The sequence below is a fragment of the Motacilla alba genome, chromosome 1, assembly GCF_015832195.1.
Source record: "Motacilla alba alba isolate MOTALB_02 chromosome 1, Motacilla_alba_V1.0_pri, whole genome shotgun sequence".
Classification (NCBI taxonomy): domain Eukaryota; kingdom Metazoa; phylum Chordata; class Aves; order Passeriformes; family Motacillidae; genus Motacilla; species Motacilla alba.
In genome coordinates, this window is record NC_052016.1 from 68,874,863 (window position 1) to 68,899,054 (window position 24,192).

The 24,192-nt window shown below is 34.8% G+C and overlaps 1 protein-coding gene across 2 annotated transcripts in view; it reads left to right on the plus strand.

The window, feature by feature from the left end:
* TDRD3 (tudor domain containing 3) overlaps nt 1–24,192 on the plus strand; it is a 93,815-nt gene that overhangs the window by 39,356 nt on the left and 30,267 nt on the right. Inside the window, exons 2-10 of one of the 2 annotated variants that reach the window (XM_038129775.1) lie at nt 2,135–2,219; nt 5,967–6,032; nt 9,301–9,461; nt 11,531–11,672; nt 16,832–16,903; nt 17,388–17,537; nt 18,228–18,368; nt 19,293–19,449; nt 20,069–20,194. In XM_038129775.1, the coding sequence (XP_037985703.1) occupies nt 2,135–2,219; nt 5,967–6,032; nt 9,301–9,461; nt 11,531–11,672; nt 16,832–16,903; nt 17,388–17,537; nt 18,228–18,368; nt 19,293–19,449; nt 20,069–20,194 (1,100 nt within the window). The remainder of the gene's footprint in view (nt 1–2,134; nt 2,220–5,966; nt 6,033–9,300; nt 9,462–11,530; nt 11,673–16,831; nt 16,904–17,387; nt 17,538–18,227; nt 18,369–19,292; nt 19,450–20,068; nt 20,195–24,192) is intronic. The other variant, XM_038129850.1, reaches the window with a different exon arrangement.

Here is a 24,192-nt window from a genome sequence, read left to right on the forward strand (position 1 = left end):
ATTTTGATCCTGATCTTTTGCATTTACCTAATTTATACTTTCATATAATAAGCATCTATAATAACCAAACCAACCAACCCCAAACTATGACATATCCCCCCTACACTGACGTTCACAGATTTTGTTTTTTTGAGAACTCTTAAAATAACCAAGTCAGTTAGGTTTTTGCTAAAAAGCTTTGATGTTTGCTTAAATCAACCTAACAGATGTCCTCAGTAGTATTTTATGATTGGTGTCTCTGTGAGGTTGGCAGAGATTTTGGTCAGATAGGCAATGTTTTTGCTAAGTGCTGTTGCTTAAATTAGCACAAGTCAAAAATTAGTGGTCTTCTCCCATGAGGTTTTCTTTATCCTTCTGTCGCAAAAGCTTTCCTAAATAATGAGACAAACTAAACTGAAAATTTATATGTAAATTTATACATAAAAAGTTATAAACTGAAAATTTTGCCTAAACCAGAGTGCTATTTTGACAGCTCTGATTAAGTCTTCTTCGCTTTGAGGTGCAAAAGTAAAACATGATTCAACAGTGAATTTTGTAACAGAAGAATTAATCTTGTCCTATATAGAGAAAGTTTAATTGTAGGTCAGATTCTTGCTTACTCGTTCTTTAAAAATGTTTTTTCTTGCTGGAAAATGGTAGCGTTTATGTTGAAGTACTCAGCTTAAATAACTCTGTAAGAGAATTGCAGTCCCTCTAGCTTTAGTAGAATGAAGAATAACTTCATTTGCATTTGGAGCAGTAAAAGAAAAATCCTTCCATTACTTAGCCAACAGTCTAAAACTCAGTTTATGGATTTTGTACTCCCTCAGCCCCTGCTGTTCAACTTATGTTCAGTTTTATGCTGAAGATGGCAGAAGGCAAACTTGTAGAGTTTGATACTGCTCTTTCTAGGAAGTCTGTTGATGTAATTAAGCCACAGTTGAAGCCTCGAGAGCAAGATAGTCTGGATGTATCTGTTTCCCCTGGCACAGAGTGGGAATGCTGTTCTGCTTTACCTTCTGACTCCAGCTAATGAGAGCTGCTAATGCTCAGGAGTTGCACAAATCTTCCCATATCATAGTACTGAAGCTTAGAATTACTCAGCTGGGAAATCCTATATTCCCATGCAAGGCAATACGTCTTGCTACCTTATTCTTGTCAAGCATTTGTCTTTTATTAAAAAAATAGGATTGTTTCTTCTTATACTTCCATGTATATGTATGCTTTTTTTTTGCCATCTGAATTGTTTAATTATTGGCTTTTCTTCTTTTTCGTGATGGTGGGCTAGAGACTCGGGATTTGCTAGATTCCATTGTCGGACATGAACAGATAAATCCCATCAAGTGTCTGGGATAGAGCACAGCTGGGAGCAGTAATTAGTCTAGGAACACTGGCAGGACTGGAAAGGGCCATGGTAAAGTCACCAGGGCTGGAATCAAAAAGGTCTGTCAAGTGTACTTCCCTTCAAGTATTTTGCCTTGTTTGTATGTTACACTGTGCATGTTATTTTCTTCAAAATGAAGTATTTCTTGAAGCACCCAGGAATACTTACTTTAGTGGTTTTTAGTGTATTTTACTCTTTGTTTCTTAAATAATTCTTTTATTATTTGGGAAAAGGTGATTTCTTGGTGAGTAGTTATATAAATGTTGAGGAGGAGCTGTGTTTCAGACTGGGTGTCTATCAGTTATGTAATGGTTGCTGTGATGTATTTGAACAAAATGAAGAGCTATACAGAAGAAGGCAGGTTGCCAGCTACATAAAATTGAAAACTGGAACTGCAGATGGGTTAGAGTAGGCAAAGTGAACAACAAATGTCACAATTTCTGATCATTTAAGTGAAAATTACCTTTTTTATAGTTTTTTTTTTTGAAGGTTCGAATAGGTCAGCCCTTTAAAATGGATTCAGGTAATCAATTCAAAACTTAGTGTTCAAGACTTATTGTATACTTACAGAATTTTTGTAGAAAGATACTCATCCTGTGCTGCCACCATCAGTGTAAGGAACCTGCTCACAATAAGTAATTTTTCATGTATTTTTGCATCTATGCTTCACCAGTACAAAAGATAGGAACTAAAGACAATGTCATAGACAGAATAAATGTTTGTCTCATTGATACATCATGTGATATGCTTTTTTTTTTTTTTCTTTAACAGGTGTCTTTCAGATGAAGGAATTGAAGCTTGCTTAAGTTCATCTGAAAAAGTTAATACAAATGATATTATCCTAGTTGCCCTTAATGTAAGTTATGGTGATGAAAATGTTTTTTCTGAGAAATCATGCTAAAAATGATAGATGTAATGGTTCAAGTATAGGTTTGTGTGTCTAATTAAGTGTTCTATTGTCAGAGTACTTACCTCTCTCCTTGCCTGTATGAATTGTGAGGTTTTTTTGGAAAGAACATTTATTCCAAACTGCAAAATGTGTAGGAGAAAAAATGAACAGATTTAGCAGTAAGAAAATATTGTTTTTGTTTATGAAATGTAAAACTAAAGTCAAACTACAAGCAGTAATGCAACCAGAAGTGCTACGTAATAACATGAGTATGAAATTTTAGTGTAAGTTTCTTGGGATGAATAAAACACCCTTACTTTTACTTCTGGACATGATACTCCTTAAAGCACATTCAGACTACATATCCGGTGTTGTCTACATATTTATGTAACTAAAAGCTGGGTTTTTTTTCTTTACTGTAGAAATCTGGATTAATAGTCATAATTTTGGCAAAAAATTAACAAGGAATGTACAAGGTAGAGCAACATCTTCAAAGCAATATGCCATAATATTTTTTAGCCTATGAGAAAAGTGTGCATATGAATCCCTGTTTTTCAGAATTCTAGTATATACATTGTTGGTAAACATTAATAAGTTGCTGCCTTTCTTAGTTCATGTATTTGCTGTTTCATTTTAACATATTTTATCAAATCCATACCCAGATACTTTAAATGGTTTGATATAAACTGCACTTTATTTGGTTTAATATAAACTTTGCAATAACTGTATTTAGTTTCAAGGGGAAAAACAATGTAGTCGAGTGCTTAAGAGAAAAATAGTCTTCCTTGATGAAATTAGAAATAATAAAATAATGAAATTATGTGAGAGTTGTTGGGGATTATTTTGTCCACCCTCAAGATTTAACCATTAGGTGGTTTTAGGGGTCCCCCCTGCCCCTTTCACTTATTCTTTAAAGCATGTGTTCCGTCACTCGTGTATGCAGGCACCAGTTCATGTAAGGAATATGAAAAGAATTAAAGCAAAATTATAATGCAAAGATGCAAAGAATGTAATACAAAACATGCAGAAGGCAAGCATGTGATTCCTGGACCAGAGCAGCATGTCCATATGTTTGAGAATGCATTGCTGCTTTATACAAAACCCAAATAAAGTATTTGTGAGTTGCTGGGTATTACCCTGCATGTAATCATATGCTGGAATGAGTATTGGCATGATCATTTGTGACTGTGTTGGTATTTCAAATTTGTTTGATAGGTAATAAAAATAAACCAGAAATGTTGCACAAGTACTCCAAAGCCAGAATTAATGGCTTATCACTTTCAATCATTAAGTCAGTTTTTTTTTGTGCCCAGAAGATCAACTTGTCTGTTGAGTAAGTAGAGGGTAGCAGTGTGACTTTAATGGCAGGATAACAGTGAATTTATGTTCCACTTCTTACAAATTCTTCCTTGACTGCTAGAGGCACCTTTCAGGCAGAAGAAATCCAAAAATCAGCTGACCTTTTTTACTTTTTTTGAGTGTGTGTGTGTGAATTGCTTAAATAAATATGAAGTAGACATAAATGTATCTTCAGTCCTTCAAATGTTTTTATTTTGTCTAAGAACTTAAGAAGTATTTGTAAAAGTTGTCTACCCTTCCCACTACTCTGATGTGAAGCTGGAGAGTTCAGGAAGGGCAAGTTCTGCCTGAGCAGCCCAATAGCCTTCTGTGATTGGGTGACTGCATCAGTGGACAAGGGAAGGGCTACAGATCATTTATCTGGCCTTCTGTAAAGCCTTTGACACAGTCCCTGAGAACATCCTTCTCTCTAAACTGGAGAAAGATAGATTTAATGAATAGACTGTTAGAGGCATAATAAAGTAGTTGGATAGTCCCATCCAGAGGGTTGTGGTCAATGGCTCAGAGTCCCAATGGATATCAGTGACAAGTCGTGTCCCTCAGGGATCTGTACTGGGACCAGTGTCACTAAATATCTTCATTTATGACACAGATGAAGGGTCCAAATATACTCTCAGCAAATTTTCGGATGACATCAAGCTGACTGGTGAAGTTGACACAACTGATGGATAGGATGCCGTTCAGAGGGACCTGGACAATCTTGAGAAGTGGGTGCATGGGAATCTCCTGAAGTTTAACAGGACTAAGTGCAAGGTGCTGCACCTGGGTTGGGGCAATCACCAGTATCAGCACAGGATGGGGATGCACAGATGGAGAGCAGCCCTGCTGAGAAGGACTTGGGGATGCTGCTGGATGAGAGACTGGATGTGACCCAGCCATGTGCACTCACAGCCCAAAACAGAAAGCCAAACGTGTCCTGGGCTGCATCCAAAGCAGTGTGGCCAGCAGGGCCAGGGAGGGGATTCTGCTCCTCTACTCTGCTCTGGTGAGACCCCACCTGCAGTGCTGTACCAAGCTCTGGGGTCCTCCATGCAGGAAGGACATGGACCTGTTATAGCAAGTCCAGACGAGGGACACCAAGATGATCAGAGAGATGGACCAGCTCTCCTGTGAGTAAAGGCTTGGGATGGTTCAGCCTGGAAAATAAAAGGTTTAGGGGTGACCTAATTGTGGCTTTCCTGTGCCTGAAGGAAACTTATGAGAGAGATGGAGGGAGAGAGACTTTTTACAAGGACGTGTAGTGAAAGAACAAGGGGGAATGGCTTCAATCTGAGAGTAGGTTTAGGCTGCATATTAGGAGGAAATTCTTTACTGTGTGGGTGGTGAGGCACTAGAATAGATTGCTCGGAGAAGTCATGGATGCCCCATCCCTGGAAGTGTTTAAAGCTGTGTTGAATGGACTCTGAGCAATATTTGTCTTAGTGGAAAGTGTACCCTACCCATAGGAGGGGAGTTGGAATTAGATGTTCTTTAAGGTCCCTTTCAACCCAAACCATCCTAGAATGATTCTATGGTACGGATATGGAGCACACAGGAACCATTTATAGGAGCCTGTGTGCTATTCAGACACACACAATTGACAGATGAGTTTCCCCAGTTGTGAAAAACTCAGATTTTCTCAGACTGAAAAACTGAATGTGCTTCCTTATCATTACCTGGCTATCTTGTGTAACAGAGGGAGAATTGGGCATTTGTTCCTTCTACATACTCAGAAAATATGCTAAAAGTGCGTTCTTATGATTGTTTTCTAATTTGTAATTTACCAGTGTTTCTCACTGAAAACCAGAATAAATCAATTGTTTACAATATTTCAGATACTAGAACACAGTCCTGCTCGGTTTTAGATCAGGGTGCCAGAACAGTAGGCCATTGACATATATTAATGGCAAAATATTATTCAAGTTCTTGTAGTAATTACATTTTGCACATTTTTTTTGAAAGAGTTGTTTATGATCATAATAAGTAAGGATTTGTGCATGTCAAAAGACAGGAACTAAAAATACTTTTCTCTAAGTGCCAGATGGATAGCAAAGATGGATGTTTTACCTCTATGAAACCTCATAGTTATGTTTAACCATTAAACATTGCATAGCTGTTTGGTTTTGTTTATTTAAAAGCATTTTAATCAACATTGAAAATGTAATTAAAACAAGAATATAATTTAAAAAGCAAAAGGATTTCTTTTATAAATTCTTGAGTTGTTGAATTTTTTTATCACACAAACTGGATTTCTGTTGAATAAATAGTTGTAATGGAAAAAATGCTATTCTTATTCCTATGTTATGGGGTTTTTTTGTTTATTTTTTAAGTGCCGATTTTAAATTAATATTGTCTTGTCTTCTATAATCATTTCAGACAGATTTAAGAACGATTGGCAAGAAATTCCTCCCCAGTGACATCAATGGTGGAAAGGTGGAAAAGGTAGACAATGTTTTTACTTCACTTTTCTGTATTCTGTGATTTCTCTGTTATGACAGCCTTCTGTGGCACCTTAGTCTGGTTTTGTCATTACTTCATATACAACACCCCCCAATGTTTGAATCTATTATTGTGTAAAAATATGAACATAAGCTCCATAAAAGAGGACTTTCTGGGTTTTATTTCACAACTTTAAAATGATTAAATACAAATCTGAACAATCCTGGCAACTTCACTTGTTGCTGGAAAGTCATTTAACTTGTTTGGTCTTGACATTGTATCAGAATTTCATTTTTTCCCCTCATTATCCTGAGAGGGCAACAAAGCAGGTCAGAAATAAATCAAAGTAGGTGTTTGATTCTGATACACAGTGATACATTTTAATGGTGGGTTACTTGCTACTGACATCCATGGCTATAGCTATGCACTTCATGTAATTTTCCTATGGTTCTGTGTCCCACAAGTCACGTGGATAAAACATGTTAGATGGGGTAACACTTTGTGCTAGAGATGAGTATTATACTTGAAGCTTGGGTGTGCTAGATTTTAATGCATATTGTGTATTTAGGTAAAAATGGAATTTGTCCCCTTCTGTATACCCTTCTTGTTTTGTTCCTTACATGTGATTCAGAGAGTGGGTAAATGAAGGAATTTTATTTTAAACCTTGCAGTGATTCTCACTTCAATACTTTATCCCTTCAAATATTGACAGTCTATCACTGATGTGAAAGTTCTGGGGAAACATATTTCTTTACTGTGGAAATTCAGATAGTGGTAAGTTAAGGTGGGTTTGTTTTAAGAAAGCCAGATTGATTGATGAGAGAGGCTGCTAAGAGCTTTGTTTAAGCTCTTAGCTCTTAAGAGAATTTGTTTATTTTGTTGTCTAAATGGAGTGGTCACTGCTGCAAGCACAGACTTCTACAAGAAAAAAGCACAAACATTATTGCCATTTATGCAAAGCACACTTGAGGAAGAGTCCATTGCAGGATCATAGATATTAGCTAGGCAGCAGTCAATGCATGCAGCATATTGCTTAGCAAACTAGCTTTGTGGGAAGAGTTTTAACTTCATCTATATTCATAGATCTTTAGAAAATTATTCTTAAAAAACCCTAAACCAGACACTTTTAAACCATTTTCTGGAGGATGATAATCCTTCAGGTTTTGGGAAGAATTACACAGAAAAAAATCTGCTTGAGAAGGACTCCTATTTATAATTTTTACCTCAAGCTATTAGATAGTATGCTGAATCCTTGCTTTCTTAACTGTAATTTCCTTTTTTTGAGAAAAATAAGGTGAATCAGACTCCTTAATCAGTGCTGCTGTTTAGCTTTCAGTGTCTGCAAATACATCATGTTATAGAGCTATGTGTTTACAAAAAAATAATATTTGCTTTATGGGAGAGGAACAACTTCTTAGTATTATCTCTCCATAGAAGGGAGTAATTTGTTGTTCAGAAATGTTTCAGTTAAAAATAGAAATTATGTGCTACTATTCTTCCTCTCACCCAAGACTAATATCAGTATTATTTATTTATATCTTGAGAACCTATGTTGTATTTCTGTCTTGCATAGAAAATAACTTTAATTATTTAAAAAATAACTTTTTATGCCCATTGTATAATAGACAAAGAGTTGCATAAAAGCTGGGAGAGTCCTAGTATGAAACATGGGTATTTGACCGCTGTAGATGGTTATCTTCAACTTCAGTCATTAATACACAGAGCTATTTCACTCATTCATTTAATATCTGTTTTGTATGGGTTAGAAAAAAAATCAATATTACCAGCATTAACCACAAGATGGCACATTTGCATAGGATTTGGAAAAACTGAATCCTTCCATTTCTGTCTAGATGACTGCATACCATAGAAATATGTTAAGTATTTTTGAAGGAATTGAAGTGCAAAGACAACTATAAAGTTACAACATATAATTTAATAGCTGTCACATTTAAGGTGTTATTGGTTTTCTGTTGAGAACTTGTGTCATTACAATGGAAACATTAACTGCAGAAGAAGCATTCAGAAAGGATTAAAGTTGTGATCTCAGAGTTCCTTTCTGAGTACTGGCAAATTGATGGTAAGCATTTGAAAACATAGGGTGCCAGCAATTTAATTCCTGTTAAAGGTTACTCATATGCTTCCCCATTTCTGTTTCATTGTTTTTTTTTGATTGAGGATTTTTGTTTCCTACAGCCTTTAAAATTTTTTTTTGCAAAATTATGATAGGATTTGTAGTTCCGTTTAAAACTGATTTGCATTTAAAAAAACATCTTTCAGTGAGAGTATTTGCTGCATCAGATCTTCTACTGCCATCATAGTAAAGCTACTGTGCTCCTGGTCTCTCATTTATTAATTTATCTTCTTTTTATATATACTTACCTACTGGTTATCTGCTCTCATTTTGTGTTCTTCTGGCTACCTATTCTGTTTCTTCAAGGTCAGAAGCTGATGGAACTGTGCACTTTTTCATATTTTTGCTGTCATTTAGCAGCTAGAGATCAGTTGAGCAGCCACAGACAATTTTTTTTTCAGAGAAATTAGAATGACAGCTATAGTTGAAATGTGATAAATGGTTGAGATTATTGGTTTGGACTTGGGTTTTTCAGGTGGATTTATTTTGCTTTATTTTGGTGTTTTTTGTTTGCAGTGGGAGGTTTGTGGTTTTTTTGTTGTTGTTTGTTTGTTTGTTTTTGTTTGGTTCGTTTCAGTTATAATTTTTTAATGTTTGTAACATAGATTGTGGTGTGTCTAGTAGGATATCCATTTTTACGTAACCAGTAGACAAGTGATGTCCCTTCAGTTTATGTTTTGATTGGACCATTGTTCAAGGAAGCTGTGTTTCTAGCTGGCATTTACAAAGCAGTTGCACTTGAAATTTCCTCTTGATCCAAACAGAGAGTCTTCTAAGCTGGTTTTTTTTGTTCTTTAGAAGACTTTGTCAGTGACACCCTTCAGTGAAATCTTATCTGGATTCCATGCTATGTTCGAAGTGACAGTATCTGTGTTTTTGTTTGCCTCCTACACTGTTTTCATTCACTTTTATTTTATAATCGGTATCTCAAGAGATGTGTGAAGCATCACAACTGTTTCTCTGTAAAACCCATTTTTATCATGTTTTAGAACACAGAGTACATGAGTGATAGAAATTCAACATGACTGCCTGATCAAATTACACTTTGCCTGGGGGCATCTCTTGGTATGTCTAGATATTGCAGTGTGTTTGCTTAACAGTGCTAGCAGTTTTGTCTTTTCTCTTTGACTTATCTAGCTGGAAGGGCCATGTGTCCTGCAAATACAGAAAATTCGCAATGTTGCTGCACCAAAGGATAATGAAGAATCTCAGGCTGCTCCCAGAATGTTACGTTTACAGATGACTGATGGACACACAAGCTGCACAGCTATAGAATACAGTAGCATGTCAAAAATAAGGTGAACAGCTTACTTTTCCTTGTTTTCCTTTGCTACTTAAATGTCCTTGAAATAATGGAAGTGTCCTTAGTAATTTATGAAAATATTGTTCTGCAAAAGAGGCTTCCTTTTTGGGTTTGTATATAAAGGAGAAATTTAAATTCAGCATGCAAAGGTACATATGAATGTAATTTACAATTCTGTTTATGCTGAACTACATAATGGAAGAAAGTTGATTTTTGCAGCCATCTACTGTGTTGTAGTTTCACAGCACACAGCATTTTGGTGGTGTGTGTAAACTTGGGTCAAATTCCCAATTTTCAGTAGTAGCAGATCTTTTGCCTTACCTTTGTAGCAGGAATACCACAGGCTTGACACTCCTAACTCAGTGCAGCTAATGCTGCTTAACCATGGGCAGGTCTTTAACTTGGATATTTCTTCAGTTAAAAGTAAAGGGTGAGAGAGGTGATTACTGCTGAACATGGCGATGGTTTGTGTGTTTGGTTATGGAGGTGCTAAAAACAATCTCTGGTGTTTAGTCTGCAGAGTCATGGTGTGCTCTGCACTCTTCTAGTTCAGGTAACTTAGAAGAAGGGGTTTTTTTCTAACCTGTCTTTCTCTGCTAGCTGCAGCAGTTGGATACAGATATATACTCAATTTTTGAATGCCATCTTTAAGTGATAAACTGTTCCTTCTGAACAGGAGCCAGCTTGCAGTTTAGAGTGATGCTGTCAGAACATTTAATGATATTTTAATTTTAGCTTGAGCCAGCAGAACTTAGAATATCATATTCCAATGCAAATATAAAGAGAGCAATAAAGGAAGGCAAACAAACTCCTGTGTATCTAGATCACAAAATGTTTGAAGATGAATACCCAGTACAAGACGTAATTTAAAAGCTTTTTGATAAAATCTCAAAAATGTTAGAGAATTCATCACTCTAGTAATGTTGTGAATGCTTCTTTTTACATAACATTTAAAGATTTAATTTGTGTTATGTGTAATTTTTTCGGGTCTGATGATAGACTATTAATCTTCAATAATATCCTGTTTCAGTACATAGTGTTACTTAAACAAAAATCACAATTTTCTTTTATATTATAGGTTTTTCATTACTATAGTTTCCATTTACCCCTTTTCCCTTGCCTAATTTTATTTTTTTCCCTGTTTTTATTTCATGTCTATTTTTTGATCTAATTTTTTTACCTTTATCAGAACAATTCAAAAATCCATTAACATTGCTACGGTTATGGTACTGTAATTGGCTGACTCCATTATGAATTTTTCTCACTGTGTGGTATGGGCCTGTGATAGCAACAGTAGCTCTAGCATATTTTAAAGAGATTGTTGTCTCTCAGTTGAAAGGTTTGAACTGGCTGTGTCCTGTTTCTCACAAGAAGAAGCAGTTTGCAGATTGCACTGCTTGTCATATCTTTCAATTACATGTTGGAAGTACACAATTCTTTTATGCTTCTGCTGTTGCTTTTCCTAGGGTAGATTCACGTGAGAAGAAGATAAGGTGGCTCCATGTGGGAGCTGATGACAGTATTCATATGTTTTTGAATTATAGAGTAGTGATAGAAGAAACACTATGAGATGCATGGTTTTTATATTTATTTTAGTATACTCCTAGCTCTTAACAATATGTAGAAATGTTCCTTTCTAACCACTCTATGTGTCTACTAAGTTAAAATGTCTAAAAAAAATGAGATGATTAACTATTTGGAAGTCCACTCTTAACTGTAAATACAAGAAACCTGCCTCAAATCAGTTGTTTAAGAATATCATCTGATAATTGAAACAAATCATAACCTTAGTTTGGTATTGTGAAATTAGATATTAACCAAACAAGCAATTTGCCAGTATTCACCTCTGTTAGAATCTAATTTGCAGTATGGCATTTTTTGTATAATGGGTGGGAAGTGTTTCAATAAAGCTATTGAAAAGAACTGTGGTTTTTGATGCTAATTTTTTTTTATTATGGCATATGAAAATGTTGGAATCATAATAAGAGTAGTTTTTTATATGTTTCTTTGTGACAAAATATTAATAAATCTATTTGAATTTTTTGACTTTGTTTCTGCCTCTAGCCTGAATACTCCACCTGGAACAAAAATTAGGCTTTCAGGAATTGTTGAAGTGAGAAATGGATTCTTGCTGTTGGATGACAGTAACACAGCAGTTCTTGGAGGTGAAGTGGAGCATCTTATAGAAAAGTGGGAATTACAAAGGGTGAGGTAACACCACTGGAAATGCTTGTCTTACAAGTTGCATATTACATTCAAAAATGTCAGGCTTATTCTGTTGACTGTAAACTTTGGTATTTTCGACAAGCTTTTAGAACTGTACTGTAAAAAGAGTTTTAGGGCTGCAGCCAAATGTATGCAAGTAGGTCTTATTTATAATGTTGCAAATTAAAAAATTACAAGTGATCGTTGCATGGGAACAGATTCCTTTCTGCAGGGATTGAAAACATTAATCAAATATTTTAAATTTATGTTGGCAAATAATCATGTGTCGTTGCTTTCTCAAACAGTGTGTTTGGTACCAAAATACTGTGGAGTTCTGCCTTTTACAGTTACTGTCTGCAGACTCTGTCTTTTTGAGGCGAAAATAATAGAATAAATGTACAGAAAGCATTGAAGTTGGTAACCTTTGGAATGAGCCCTGTACTCCAAATTTTACCAGTACTTTAGGTAAATTGTGGTTACATAGTCAAATTTGAGATTTAAAATTGGAGATTTAAAATTCTTCCAACCAGGCATAAATATGCGTAAGTTCCTTTACTTTGGTTTCTGTCCCAGTAGAACAAAAGTGGATGCAGGAATATTTTTTCATGCATTTTCTCACAAATAGGTGGAAGTTCCTAGGGCAGGTGTTGTGACCCTACTACCATTAGTCCCAAATTTTTGCAAGCTCAACTATTGCTGCTACAACCATGCACATCTCTGTATTTTTGCATCCACATCTCTGAAACAGAGTAGCTGCTTATGAACATGATGGTTAGTTTTGTATGAAGTACTCATTTTATTGTTGTTCCTGCTAAGTTGGGCTCAGTAATTTTTGTTCGAGCTAGCCTTATTTGGTGTTTGGTTGAACTTAATAGATTCTGGAAAACTGGGCTGAAATTAATTTGAATTTTAGAGTTATACATTCTAGTAGATTCTGTTTGTCATCCTTCAGCCTTTATAGCTGAAAATACTGGATTTTTTAAAACACAAAAGCATTCATTTTAAATGAAATTTTCAATATTAAAAACGTTCTGGCAGAACCATTACATTTTATGATTTTTATTCTTACTTAGTATTAAGTCTTGTGAGTTCTGTCTTCAGTTAAAGAAGGTAGATGGGGCAGAAGAAAGAACACTTTTTTTAAGAGCTAACACTTTCTTAAGAATGCTGTGCAATTCACAAGACAAGAATAGAGCTGGTTTGCTTTCTTGGTGATATTTTGGACAGTCTGTTTTCATATTTCTTCTACCTGGACTTTAACAAATAAATTTTGCTTTATACTTAATAATTTGTTTTTGAAATTGGTATCAAGAAATAACTTGGAACAGACTCTATTTACATAAATTAAAAAAGCAAAGCATTTAATAACCAAAGGTGTGCTGCTGACTACAAGTTTCAGCACTTGTTAGCCAGCTCTCTTGGCTGTCTGCAATATGTGTAACAGAGTGATAGCTGTCACCAATTTCCTCTGGTAAGATACAGAAAGTTAACTATTGCCTGCTGCTGTCCCCTCAGTGCTCTGGTTCTCAAACTTTTGGAGTTTGCCAGAGTATTTTCTTTTTCTTGTTGACCAGCACATGAACGTGGCCATGTCAGAAAAGCTGTGGGTGACAGGGAATCAGTTTGGACAGGCGAACCATGACCACTGGAAATTGTAGTTCCAGTTCTATATCCAGACTGACAGCTAGACAGATAGGGCTCAAACAAATCTGTAGAAGCCAGATGCTACATGGTAGCAGTTTTCCTATGGACTCAATGCTTTTATCCTGTTTAGAAGGGTTTGTAGAAGAGTACAGCTGACAAGCATAATTGCTAAAATATCTGAGAGATGATAAGGACATTGCCACTCCTTGTCTAATCTCATCATGGAAATTTAAATAAAATACTGAATTGTGTTTGCATTAAAAGACATAAAATTTTTATTTGTATAACTATTTCAAATTACTTGTTTTGAAGCTAGTTTTTTATTTTTGATGGCAGTTTTACATTTTCTTAGACTAGGAAGTCTAAGATGTGTTAATTTGGCTTCCTCTGTAGGTGATGAAATAAGGGAGTTTTATACTTAGCATAAATTCAGTGTTATTAAGCCAAATACCAGGAAACTTTAGAATAAAAGTTGTCTATTCTGTCTTAAGGTATTGCCCTTGTACCTACTTGTCAGCTTCTACTTGTTCAGTTGTATTACTGTTTTGTTCCATTCAGAGCAGTGTTTGAGGTTGCTTTCAGGAGGAATCAAGTTTTAGTAATAAAAGTCTCATAATACAATGTAGCATATGTGGAATGAATGCAGTATTATCACAGTGCATGAGGAATAAATGTACTCTTCTTTGTAGATTCAATTTTATCATAAGGTAAATTCTTGCCTGGAAATTTCAGGTCATTTTAAGTGTCCCTATTTAAGCGACAGTAAATAAATAAGGGAGGAGTGTAAATGAGACTGTTACTGTGAGATTTGCTTTTCTAGACTATCTGGAAGTGTAAGGTGAAGTGTCATGGACATTTTTAAGAAAAAATACAGTTCCAAATAATTATTGCTTTGTGGTGTTCCTCATGTTCTGATGCTGATTGATGTTCCAAACATGAAGGATCAGTATCGGTATGATATTGCTGGTACACTTCTTTTGAGGGAAGAGTATTTTGTATTGCTATTAAACAAAACACCAGACAATATGTAAGTGAAGTCTGAAGCAAATCTACTGAGATGATTGGTGAGACTATTTGGTAGGTTCTTAAATTTTTATCACTTAGGTTTACAAATCAGCTAACAGTAAAGCTGTTTAGTGTACTTCAAGATGTTTCTCTTTCATTGAAGGTGAGGCTAATTACTGAGATTACCTCATGGGTAAAGGAAGTAGTTTTAGGTATACTTCAAAATACATGTATAAGGAAAGGCAAAGGTTCAATAGCACATAATATCTAGCAATCTCATATTGTAAGCCTTAGTTTCTTAAGAGATTCTTTAGGAAATACGATTTTTAGTGTCATGATGCAAATAGAGCAAAAAAGGTGAAAGAAATACACTAAATGCATTAATAACAAAGTTTATTGTAAATGATAGTTACTGCTGGGTTATGAGGAAATTTAATTGTAAGTTAAAGAAGATTGTGTGTGTTGCCAGTTTGCTTTTTATTCAGTGCCATGTAAAACTTGGTTTCTAAAGCAGCTGTTCTCGGTTCTCAGCAGAGAGTGCTCCTTGAGAAGAAGGTTTCAGATCATTAGAATTCCTTCATTGTGGATAAAAGTTTTATGCAATAAATTGTTATGATTCAAAATTAATGTAGGTAAATGTTGGTAAATCGGCCATCAGTTTATAAGGAATTTTTTGCCATTTGCCCAATTGCACATTTGAGCAGTAGACTGGAACAGTCTTTTTCTTCTATGTGATTTCTTGATTCTGATTTGGGGAAAAAAAGAAAAAAAGTGTAAATTCAGCTTGCTCTTCCTGATTATAGGACATGAGGAATTAATCTGATGCTTGAGTTCTTGTCTGGCCTATAATTATTTCTTTTAATTATAATTTGATTCAGTAAGGGAATTCATTCCAAAATTGCCTGCATTTCTCTAGGTACAAACAAACAAGCAAACAAATAGAAACGCCAGAATAAGTGCAGGGTTTATTGCACCTGGAGTGCCTGCTCTGGCGAAGTGAAGTGGCTTGGCCATGAAATCTTTGTTGTGCGTGCTGCTTCAGTAATAGGTACAGGGAGGTGTGAGCATGCTGCAGTGATCAGCCCTTGGTTGGCTCATATTTCTAAGGCAGCATTTTAAGTGAACTGGTTGAAACAAAAGCACAAAAATTTTATGATTTCTGCACTTCTAAGTGCTTTTTGGAATAATTTATTGAATACTTTATCAGTGGTTTTTGCTCTAAGGTATGAGAAAAAGGATTCTTTTTCTTCAACCTTGAAAGGAATTAATAACTATAAATGATTTAGAAAACAGTCTTTGGCTCCTGAATAAAAGTAGTTAACTTGAAAGGAGTGGACCAAAAGCTTTAATTTGGGTATGTATTAGCTAAATTAATCTATTACTTAGTTTAAGAAATTATCTGATAACATAGTGGCCTAAAGCTTATTTGTGTTTATACTCCATTTCTCACATGATGGATTTAAATCAATTCTACATCAGGGTAATAAATATATAGGTAAATGTCATATATAGCCTTAAGTAATTAAGGCTGTCTCTGACAGCACAGAAAATATGTAGTCATGCATGAATGTCCGTTGGACGAAAAGGACAGTAAGAAATGAAGCTGATAAAAAAGATACATTATAGGAAATGCAATTTTGGTGCATTTTAACAGCATTGAGGACCTGTTCTTTTTTTTTCTTAGTAGCACAGCATTTTGTTTCCAGCAGTGGCATAAAGGAGATTGTTTTTAGGGCGAGATCACAGTCTGAGCACTTATAAAACCTTGGCATACAGAATTGCTGTATTATATTAGGGGATACAATTCTGATTAATCCTTTCTATGTTTGCTTATGCATGGGATCATGAATTTCACAGAATGGTTGAGGAAGGAGGTCATCTGGCTCAGTCAAGGCCAACCTACAGCCAATTGTTCAGGGCAGTGTCCTGGCAGCTTTTGAATACCTCTAAGGATGGGGAGACTCCCAAGCCTCCTTGTCTCAGTCACTCACACAGTCAAAAAAGTGTTTTGTGATGGAGGGTATCTCCTATGTTTTAGTTTCTACCCACCGTCTCTGTCATCTTACTGGGCACCACTGAAAAGAGCCTGTCTCCATTGTGCAGATTGATAAGGTCCCCCTTCTCTAGGCTGAGTTGGTCCAATCCCTTTTTAAAGGTGCTGTGTGCCTTTACAATCTCTACTGGCTGCAATTTCATTGGACATTGTATGAAAAAACATCTGCTGCCTATTTGTGTTCTGCTTTGTTCAATTAGTGTAGATTTTGGTATATAACTGAATTTTCTACATGTGCTCTATATGCCTTAGTAATTATGCAAAATTCCATAATTTTCTTTGTTCCTCTGCCTTTCCTCCAGCCCTCTTCTTAAATTAGGTGACCCAAGATTTAAAAATATGAATTTCTTTTCTGCTGAAAATACCCGTCTTGAAAGTTTCATGTTCTTTCTGAAATGGACACATCATATAATCCGTTTTCTGTTTGCAATTTATTAATTATTAATTTTCTTTTACAGAGTTTGGCAAAACACAATAGGAGTAACATTGGAACAGAAGGTGGCCCTCCTCCTTTTGTACCTTTTGGGCAGGTATAGTGTACTTCTCTTTGTCACTTCTTAAAAGTATAAAAGTACCTGTATTATGATATCTATGTACCTTGTTCCAGTTAGGTAAAGGCTGTCAAAACACCTTAGATCTTGATAACTTGGATATAAAAAATGTGCCTGTTAAAAATAAAACAACCCAAAACTGTGTTAATCCTGTCTCTATGTTGTGCCAGCTTCCAGTAACATTTTTCCTCCCAATTTCAAAGTTAATTTTATTTATTGTGTGGAGCCTTTGATTTTGCTGGTGAGATCATGTAGGCATTTATGCAGTCCTTTCTGAAATGCCAAAGAATTAGGCAAGGATCAGCAAATTTCCAAGAATCGTCGTGATTGCATCATGATGTCTAGCTAATGGTCATATTCTTTATCTGAGGGTCTGCTACTCTAATGGAATAAAACTTGGGTGAGTCTTTTTTCAAATGAGAGCAGGTAGAAGAGTAATTAAACATTTCTTTTGCATTTTCAGAAATGTGCATCTTATGTGCAAGTGGATAGCAGAGATCTTGATCGCAGAAAGACTCTGCAAATGACAAATACTGTAAAACCTGTTGCGGACAATGATGAATTTGAAAAGCAGAGAACAGCTGCTATTGCAGAAGTAGCGAAGAGCAAAGAGGTTAGAATGCATGTGTTGCAGCTTTTTACTTACTTTGATTGATCTTTTTTTGTCAAGTATTTATCTCCTAAATGACAAATGCTTTCTGATATTTGCCTGCGTATGATTCTACTCCTGTGTCTTTAAAAAGATGAACAGGCTTAGAGTCCTTTTGAATTGATGGCTATGTTCTTATTTTAATTAAGCTAATAAATGTATCATAATGTTTTATTGTAGATATGATTTTGCTACCACTACTAAAAAATGAGGGGTGTACAATTTTGCTAATAAGATTCAAGTAATAAATACAGGGTATCAATTTTCATCTGTTCTTTTTAATTCTCAAAACCCCCAAGATTCACTGAACTCAGTCTGAAAAAATAGCTAGGAAATTTAGTTCTAATGTGTCAGGTTTTTATGTTCTCCTTTGGTCTTCTTTTTAGTTTATTTCTCAAAGTGCTTAGTAAGTTGTAACAGCTAGAATTATATACCCTTTTTACAACCTCCTTTGGGCACAGGGGAAAAAACTCCTGATTAATAAATTCATCTTTTTCTCTGTGTGTGTAAATTAGTGCTTTATTTGTTGACCCAGAGCATAATTAAAAAAAAAACCAACAAAAACCCAGTGCAACAAAAGTTTCTACTTTTTCTACTAGCTAAATATTTTCATTATTTCTATTTGCTGAAATGTTATTTTGTGCTTATCTAAAGACCAAGACATTTGGAGGAGGTGGTGGTAGTAACAGAAGCAATCTCAGTGTGAGCGCTGGAGGGAATCGAAACAGGGAACTGTTCCAAAAAGAGAAGATAGCAAAACCAGAGGGGAAGAATGAAGGTGTTTACCGAGAACTGGTAAGATGGAAGACTTTAATGGAGTGTTGAATGTGTAAGATTAAAAACAAAGCCCCAAATATAACAAGAAAAAGATCAAAATACCTTGAGGAATGATGACTTTCCTTTCAATTAATTTTGAGGTCTGCTTAGAATGCTTATGGTGCTCTTGTACCTTACTGAGATAGTTATGAGTTTCACTGTGATTCTGGGCTAAACACTTATTCAGTAAAATTTAAGTATGTATCTCAGAGTTTAGATTCCATTAGGCTTGGGATTTTGTGGGTTTTTTGTGGGGTCTTGATATGGCTATTTTTGAACCTGTAGGTTATATTCATGGGGTTCCAGTTAAGAATGTTTTTGATGGCGGCTGTTGAAGTAAACGGGTTACTGGTATGATTTTGGTGAAGGTGCAATGTTATTTTCTATACTTAATGCTATGTGATTCCTGTTTTGACTTTTTGTCATTATGCTCTATACAGTTTGGAATAATGGAGCCTGCATTTCTGCACAAGTAAATTGTTTGCATTTTTTGCTTTTTTCTGTAAAACCTCTAGCCAATTATGTTTTATCCATATTTTAAGAAGTAAGTGGGTTTAGCATTGTCTGCAAAAGTTGTGAAGTGGTTCAAACTGTAACAGATGGCTAGTTTTGATACCCATATTGAGATATTTCTTTTAGTTTTCATATAGACTAGGAGAATTTGTGCTTGAAGGCCTGTAGTAGTAGAACTGGAAACTAATGAATTAAAAATCATACTACTAAAAAAAATCCCTTGATTACCTGGTTTTTTAGAGCTTATATGCAAAGATTTTATATAAAACTAAAATATTGAAATAAACAAGAAATATTGTTTCAGTTAAAAATAAAAGAAAAATTAATGAAAAATCTGGTGTGTTTGTAGAGTGTTGTATTTATTACTTTTGTGTGTACCTTTCATTTCAGGTTGATGAAAAGGCTCTAAAACACATAACAGAGATGGGTTTTAGCAAAGAAGCAGCAAGACAGGCACTTATGGATAACAGTAACAGCCTAGAGGCAGCATTAAATTTTCTTCTGAACAACAATAAACAGAAACCCATTCAGGGACCACCACCTAGAGGTAAAGATTGCAAAGAGATGCTTTAAAACTGTTTACAAGCCAAAGAATTTGTGTATGGTGGATTACTAATGTAGTTATAGAAGGGCATATTTGCATGTTTTTTTCCTGCAGGTTAGAATGCATTGCAAACCTTAAAGCAAATCCCTCAGAAAGGCTTCTGTGTATAATATTCTTGTCAAAATTGTTGAATTGGAAGTCAGATGTTTAATTAGGCTTAAATGGGAAATGTGTATCCTAGAATCACAGAGGAGCATGGGTTGGAAGGGACAGTAAAGATCATCTTGTTCCACCTCCCCCACACACACCTCCCAGACAGACGCCACCCACTAGACCAGGCTGCTCAACCTGGCCTTGAACACTTCCAAGGACAGAGCATCCCCTGCTTCTCTGGACAACCTGTTCCAGTGCCTCATCACCCTCATAGTAAAGAATTTTTTCATCACATCCAATCTAAATCTCTCCTGTAGTTTAAAATTGTTCTCCCTTGTCCTATCACTGCCTTTCTGTTACAGAATTTTTTTAAGACAGAAGATATAAACATTTTGTAAATCAAATGAAAGCATGTGTGTGCTTTTAAATTTTTTGTTGCCCATTCACAAAAAGCCTTTAATGCTTACAGGTAAGGGGAAGGGCCGAGGCCGAATAAGACCTGAAGATGAAGAAGAGCTAGGAAATGCCAGACCATCTGCACCAAGCACACTGTTTGATTTCTTGGAATCCAAAATGGGTACTCTAACAGTAGAGGGTGAGTTACTGAAATTGTTGTATCTGGAGCAAATGTTGGATAGTGTAGGTAGAATTATTTTCCCTAACTCTGTCATCCAAAAGTTGATTCCTAGAACTTCCTCCACAATCAGTCATTAAAAAAAACAGAGTGCTTGGAGAATTATTCCTCTCAAGAAAGGTCAAATAAATTGCTCAGCGGTGGTTAGATTTCTGAGTGTCAGTAATTTGAAATAAGATGACATTAACCAAAATTGGTTAATCTAACTGGATTCTCTCTGAATCATGAATCTTTATTTATGCTATCATAAGTCTTTGCTGTATTTATCAAAAATTGAAATATTCAAAGAAAATAACTTAAATACACCAGCATTCTGCATTAGGTGATGCAATTTTATAAACTGGTCAGGTAACAAATACAACCACATTTTCAGAAAGCAGATATAGGGAATGATATTTGAGATATTTCTTGACAACTCATTTTACTTACCAAAGATGGATTTTTTACGATGAGCAGAAATGAAAACAGTGGTAGTGTTTTTGGCTTACATTGCAAACATTGATTTTCCTTTGGATACATTTTGTGCTTATATTGAGATATTACAGAAGGCTTTTATGTTTGTCTGAAAGACATTTAAAGGAAAATAAAAGAAATAATCCCTGTGGGTTTTATAAATTTATTTTTGTCAGGGTTTTTGTAGTAAGTAGGTAATAGTAGTTTATCAAGACTCCTGAAATGAGTGAATTGCTTTTCTAAAATGATACTACTGATTGCTTAGGGGTACTTATATGATCCTTTGGATTTAGTGCATGTATGTAGACAATAAAGCATAGTGTTATGTGAGTAAAAAACCAGATATATTTATTACATTTACTTCAGTTTATAGTCTTCAATATTGTGTTTTAAAGATAAATACAGATCACTTTTATGAGTTTTTGTACTCTTAATTGAAAATAAAAAGATTCCATAAATGTCATAAAAAGAAAAACATAATTCTGTTAGAACTTTTTAAAGGTTTTTTTACTCCTTCAGTTACCAAAGGTTCTGGCATATTTTCCAGCATGACACACAAGGTTTTTGCTTTTATGTTTTTTATCACTATGTTGGTTTTTCTCACTTTATCTGGGTAATCAATATGTAATCCAGTGTGCTATTCCTGAGCCATAGTTTCCTGAAAAAAAAAACCAAACGTAGGTTGTTAGCATTTTTGAAGAGTTCAGAAAGTGTTCTGATTATTTTGTGAAGCTCTTTTCAATCTTTCTGCCTTTTTTCCTGAAAAACATAGATGTTGTACTTCGTAAGGCTTTGAAGTGGTTGCTTAGTTTCATGTTCTTAGCTTTTATTTTCCTGAGTGTGTATAGCCCATAGGATAGCATCTCTGTTTGTATGCCAGGTTTTAGTTTTGCTTGCAGAGTCTATTAAATGAATATTTCAAGAAATACATAGGCATATGTATTTTTTACTTTCAAAAGTGATTTTTCCTTGCCAAATTTGAGAAAAACTCTGCAGTCTGATGAATTCAAACAAATCCTTAAAATCATATATTTTAATGTTAATTTTCTGCCATTTTATTGCCTCTGCTTTGAAAATAATTTCAGTTGAATTCCTAATTATTAGTTGTCTTAAGTTGCATTCAAACTGAGATGACAGGAGTTTTAAAAGTGTTTGCTGAGTGATCTATCTGCACTGACCATATTTAGCACCGTGAACTGTTAAGTCATGAAGTCTGCATCCAAATGTCTGCAGAAAACAGGATGTATGTGTAACTAGTACCTCCTAAATTTAATTTGATCCTGTCTTCTATGAGCAGTAGAGAAACATAGTTTCAGTTAGAATTAGAAAAGTATTGGTCAGAATTGAAAGGCACATTGGAGAAACTGATCAAAGCAACTCAAATATGTAATGTTACAAAGTCAAGAATGTCTCTTCATTGATTTTCCTGCACAGTAATACATGAAGGAGTGCCCAGGCTGGCAGGTTTTTTCTGCATTTGTATTCACCAAACACGCTGTTATACTACATATAAAAGAAGATAGATTGTTCTGCAGTATTTCTGGCACCTTACTGTCCTGTATGGTCTCTAAAGTCTCGTATTGGTTTTTAGGTATTGAGAAAGAAAGGGGTTTGTATAGGGACAGTGGTTTTGAATAAATGAGCAAGTCCTTACTGTTACATGTAAGTGTATCAGCAGGAGCAGCTAATTACCTGGAATGGCCATATTTATCATTATTGCAAGCATTAAAGTCCTATATACTTCAGGCAGAGTATAATTCCTTCTAAATGACTGGGAGTTGATGTAAAATCCAAAAAACAAAAGGCAGTTTTGCTGAACTGAGCTAAATATTTTTTTAATCCCGTACTACCCCAAATTTTCTTCAAAATCTTATGTGATCTGGGGAGAGAAAGTGTCTGAAAAAAAGAATTGTTTCTATTTTCAAGTACGCAGAAGATTGATTTGCTTTGTGCATACCTCCTTGTTTTTCTTATCTACTGTTTCTAATTCCGCCTGAAACCTTAGTAGTGTGAAGAATGTCTAAATTCACTTCTGGCTGGGTGATTCTATTGCTGAACAGGAACTGCAGAATGGTTGTAGAATTTTTTTCCTTTGATTTGGTACTTTTTTGTATTTGCATTTAGACCAAGCAGAATAACATTTATGAGTTGAAATTTCTTTGTATTTTTAGGAGGTACTTATATTTCTTTTGAAAGTTAAGACAGCACATTAAGTTTCTTCTTGTTTGCTGGGTTTTTTGGTTTTTTTTGTTTTTTTAAGTAGTACTTATTAGTTACAAGAAAGCATGGTAGTGTTTTGCCCCATAAGTGATATCTTGTGATATTTTTTATGTTTTATCTCCTCTTCTCCATTATGGAAATATTGTTTTAAGTAATTACAGCTATCAAAAGTATTATACCTGACTCCATGATCTTCTAGCTCTTTAATTGTAAAGCACAGCATGCTTTAAACATACTTTATTTGAATGAAATGCAAAGAATTAAAACAAACATATCCTTATCTTTAAACTGCATGTTTATTTGTTTATTTATTTATTTATTAAAGTGGATAGTTGGTGGTGCCTACGAAAGTATTTCTGTGTTGAAATTAAGTAGTTTGAATATTGGCAAGAGAAACCTCCTGACTGCAAGAGATAACACAAATAGCAGACAAAATTGCTTTCAATTAGCTGCCTATGCTTGCACTTGGTTAATTTCTGCTACTGAACACAAAAGATTTTTTCCTTTAATTTTCTTATTGTTTTCTTTTGTTATGAGGAACAACTCGTCTGTCTTTGCCAGCTTAAATAAGTAAACACAAGGATTATTAGAAAGAATAAGATGATACCAAGAGCTCTGTCTATAGTATTAATGAATAATGAACATTACTCTTTATCTAGTCCCAAATAAATTAAAGGTTTGAAATAAATTGGTAATGCAATACAATGTAATTAAAAATATTTGTTTCCTTTTGTGGTCACACAATTTATTTAAATATCTGGGAGTGAGGGTGCTTGGAGGGGAAAAAAAAGAGTCTGACTTTTTGGAGTTAAAAGAAATTGGTAGCATTTTAAATCTGCCATGCAGTAGCCATATTTTCAACAAGCATGGAATGTTATTGAAAAGACATCCAAATTGAGTAATAGTCATATTTCTTATTCAGCCTTTTTTCTAAAAATGGAACTTTAGTTAGACCTAATTGTGACTATCAAGAAAATCACTTCTATTTGTTGTATTGGTATGTTAGTATTGATGACATATGTTACAAGGCTTGTACTTTTATTTTGTCTTTAAATGTAAAAGAGACAAATATAGTAAACTTCATACATTTTAAGGAACAATAAAAAAATCTTTTTTTGAGTCCTTTAATCCAGTAAAGTTTGTAGTGAATACAATGCAGAATGTTTTGGATTTTTTTCTTCACTTATTTATTATAACTCTTCTCAGCTTGTATTTGATTTGTTTCAACAGAAATATGCACTCAGGTCCCTGTTCCTCAGTGTTGCTACATTTTAGAAAGAATTACA